Source organism: Chondrus crispus, genomic scaffold (genome assembly GCF_000350225.1).
Source record: "Chondrus crispus Stackhouse genomic scaffold, scaffold_4, whole genome shotgun sequence".
NCBI classification, from domain to species: Eukaryota; Rhodophyta; class Florideophyceae; order Gigartinales; family Gigartinaceae; genus Chondrus; species Chondrus crispus.
In genome coordinates this window covers 222,185-226,088 of record NW_005179249.1, presented here as the reverse complement: position 1 = coordinate 226,088, position 3,904 = coordinate 222,185, and the positions used below count along the sequence as shown (strand labels likewise).

Genomic DNA, 3,904 nt, shown 5'->3' with positions numbered 1-3,904 from the left:
ATCCATCTCATCATTCTCCTTTTCTCGACCCTCAGGTCGGCTCGCTATGCCCCGCGCGGATTACCGCACTGACACTGACATGTGAAATTCTTGGTTGCCACTATCCTGATTGCGCTTGCGCGATCTGCGCGGGCAAGGATAATCTTTTCCTTCCGAAATACGTGACCGCCGCGCTGCAGGGCAATTGCTCAATGGGCTCCCACGTCGCGTCCTCGGGCGTATAACTGTACCATTCCACCTTCAGAATTAATTTTTCCCCGTCGTAGCCGTGGTCCACGATCTTGTCGATCACATACTCTTGACTCTCAGTTCCTTCTTCCTGCGTGTCCAACTGTCGTTCCCCCTTCCGAAGAGCCGGCGGCTCATCCTCATCTCTGGACTTTCCGAACTCTCGTAGGCCTGGAGGTGTCTCCGCTGTCGGCGTTTGACCGACTGAATTATCCTGGTCCCCTGACGTAGGCGCACGGGTGTGAGGACGTTCGTCGTCCTCCGTTGCCTCTCCTTCTTCGTTTAATTCCGGCTCTCCCAGGAACTGTAGCGCTTGACGTGGGCCGGTTATCGGCGCATGGTCCATCGGGCTTGGGGCTAACTCCACCCTATCTCGCGATACGCGTTCCTCCTGATCGCCAATGGCAATGACTACCGTATGTTGGTCCGATCTTCTGACCTGATAAGGTCCTGTAGCGACTTGTGCCAACTTGTGTTTCGGTTCGCTAGCCGTGCCCTGCTCCTTCCGGAGGAACACGTAGGACCCTGGTGGGATCTCGTATTGCGGTTTGCGAAGGCGTGCGTCGAAATTTCGCTTGTACCGGGCTTGTTCCTTTCGCAAACTCCTATCGGCGCTTCGCATTAGGCTCTCCAACCACGACTGCCATTTCAGGTAGTATGCTCGTGACGAGCTGAAATTCTCCAATGTTGGTTGCGCTTGTAACGCAATGTTTCTTGGCGCCCGAGCCAACACCAGCTCGAAGGGCGCAAATTTTCGTCGTTCGATGAACTTGTGTGTTGTAGGCGAACGTCACGGCGTCGCTAAATAAGTCCCAGTCCTTGGGATGCTCTCCAACGTATTTTCGCAACGCGGAAGTCAGCGTGCGGTTAAATCTCTCAACTTGGCCGTTGGCTTACGGGTGGTACGTAGTCGTGAACACATTGCGTATGCCAAGAATTCGGCAGACATTCTGAAAGAACCGGGCCGTGAACTGTGTTCCATTGTCGGACAGCAGCTTGAACGGCGGTCCGTACACGAATACCCAATGGTGAACGAAGGCTTGTGCGATGTGCGCAGCTGATATCTTCTTCAACGGTACGGTCCGTACAAGTTTCGAGTATCGATCGCTGATCACGAGAATATACCGATTTCCTCGCTTAGTTGTAATTAGCTCGCCGAGGATGTCGATGGCGACAAATTCCAGCGGCGCTTTGGGCGTGAACAGCTTCATTTCCTTCGTGTTTTTTCTGAACTTCACCCTTTCCCGCGCACATGCGGCGCAATTCTTCGCGACTGCATAGCAGTCTAGGGCCATCGTAGGCCAATAAAAATATCTTCTCAAAGTCTTGTAAAGTTTCCTGCCTCCCGGGTGGCCTGCCAATTTTGCGTAGTGGCTCAACCCTAGGACGCGGTCCCTTAACGATTGTGGTATTACCACTTGTACAAACTCCACCGCGGTACGGCATAGAGTTCCTTCGAGTTCCTCGGTCTCTGTGCTGAACGTTCTCACCTTTCCGGCGTCCATTTCTTCCTTGATGCGGTTGCAGAAGGGGTCGACGGCTTGCTCGCGAATGAGCTCCTCCGGAGTGACAGCTTGGAATTGATCGAGGCGATCAGGGGCGGTCCCCCCCTCAAGAGCGAGGATGTCGTCTGCCGCGTCAATACTTTCCTCGTCCTCCACTGTTCCCTCGGCCGGTTCGGCCGTAAAACAAGGGATTTCGTTGTCGATTTCGTCGACGGTTTCTCCTGCGGTTCGCAACCTTGACAAAGCGTCCGCCTGGCTGTTAGCCTTTCCCTTTTTGTACTTGATTTCAAAATCGAATTCCGGGAGGCGGAGCCTCCATCGGATTAATCTCCCGCTGGGGTCGGTTACGTTCATCAACCACCTCAATGAGGCATGGTCGGTATGCACGACGAAGTGCTCGCCATATAGATATGGTCTTAAGGTCTGTACGGCCCAAATTACCGCTAGACATTCTTTTTCTGATACAGAATAGTTTCTCTCGGCTGCGGCTAACGTTTTTGAAAAGAACCCGATGGGTTTGCGTTGCGCATCCGGATGTGTTTGAAATAGTGCAGCGCCTATTTGGTAGTCGCTTGCATCGGTATCTACCGAGTAGGGTAGGTCCTTCTTCGGCAGCGCCAACACCGGCGGTGCCAAGATAGCGTCCTTGAGCTTATGGAAAGCTTTCTTGCACGGTTCGTCGAATCCTTCCAACTGGACCGGTTGTCCTTTCTTCAGTAGTTGGTTTAGAGGCCGCGCGATTTTCGCATAATGCGGAACGAACCTGCGGTAGACATTGCAGAGTCCCAGGAAGCTCCTGAGCTGTGTCTGTGTTCGCGGGTACTGCACTTGTTCCAACGCGGCGGTTCGCGCGACATCGACTTCTAGCGTACCTGGGCGGACGACGTGGCCCAGGTACTTGATCTTTTCCACGAAAAATTCGCACTAGCGAAGCTTGAGCTTCACACCTGCCTTTTCCAATACGGAAAGTATTTCATCCACGTGCACGATGTGCTCCTCCCACGACTTGCTAAAAATGATTATGTCGTCTAGATACACCAAACAGCATTTCCAACGGAACGGAGAGAGCAGGATATCCATTGCTCTCTGAAACGTCGCTGGCGCGTTAGTTAGCCCGAAGGGCATTCTTGAGAAGCGATACAGTCCTGAGTGACACGAAAATGCGGTCTTGTCGCGGTCGCCCTCAGGGATAGGCATCTGCCAATATCCCGAAATCGCGTCCAACGCGGAGAAAACCTTGGTGTCACCACGCGAGTCCAGGCACTCATCCATGCGCGGTAAGGGGTACGTGTCCTTCACCGTTACTGCGTTCAGCCTGCGGTAGTCTACGCAAAAACGCATTGACCCATCCGGCTTGGGCACCAGCAACACGGGCGACGCCCATTCTGACTGCGCTGGTTCTATCACTCCTGCCTCCAACATCTTCTGCACCTCTGCATCTTCTACTTGGCGGCCTCTAGGTCCGGCCCGATACGGGCTTGTGCGATGGGGCGAGTCTCGGGTATCAACTCGATCCGATGGACGGTGGTATTAATTTCGCCAAGCGTCCCATCCCACATCCTTGAATACTTCTTCAACATCCGACGGAACCGCTCGCGCAGCCGTTCCGGCACGTGGCTCAGGTCGAGGTCCTCTACGTCCGGCGGTGGCGGCTCAATCCGCCGCTCCGGCTTCGTAGTTGCCGTCGCGGAGAGCCTTTCCTCCCGTTCTCCTTGCTGTTCCTCCCGGTCTTGATCCGGCGGTTCGCATCTTGTCTCGCCCGTAGGCGTCTTGGTGGAATTAGGAAAATTTTCCTTCTTCCTTTCTTGAATTCCGAGAACTTCACCAATGGTGGTTTTGCTCTCGAGCGCGGCTCTCGGGTGCAGTAATAATTCTGCCACCACTTGGCCTTTTTGCACCCTGACAGGGTACGTCCTAAAATTCGCAACGAGTAAACGAAATGGCCTGTCAGGCTCAACCTGAACGACACCATTCGTGCACGTCAACCCGTGCCTTTCGTACAACGACGAGTACGGCTGAACCACCACCAAGCCCGCCCTCTTCGAGGTGCATTCCACGACGCGTTGCGTCCCTGGCTCGATAGTTGTGGCTCTTGCCACTTTTACCTTAGGGGAAATTCGCTCCCCCTGTCCATCATTCTCGTCCTCTCCCGGGACGAGATTCTTCTTCCC

General features: G+C 54.2%; 1 protein-coding gene across 1 annotated transcript; it reads right to left on the bottom strand.

Moving 5' to 3' along the window:
* Positions 1–1,121: 1,121 nt before the first annotated feature.
* Positions 1,122–2,858, bottom strand: CHC_T00006264001 (hypothetical protein). The gene is made up of 3 exons (XM_005717887.1): positions 2,772–2,858; positions 1,800–2,657; positions 1,122–1,718 (listed from the first exon to the last, which is right to left on the bottom strand). Exons 1-3 carry the CDS (start codon positions 2,856–2,858, stop codon positions 1,122–1,124), a joined length of 1,542 nt encoding a protein of 513 aa, XP_005717944.1.
* Between the last annotated feature and the right edge of the window lie 1,046 nt (positions 2,859–3,904).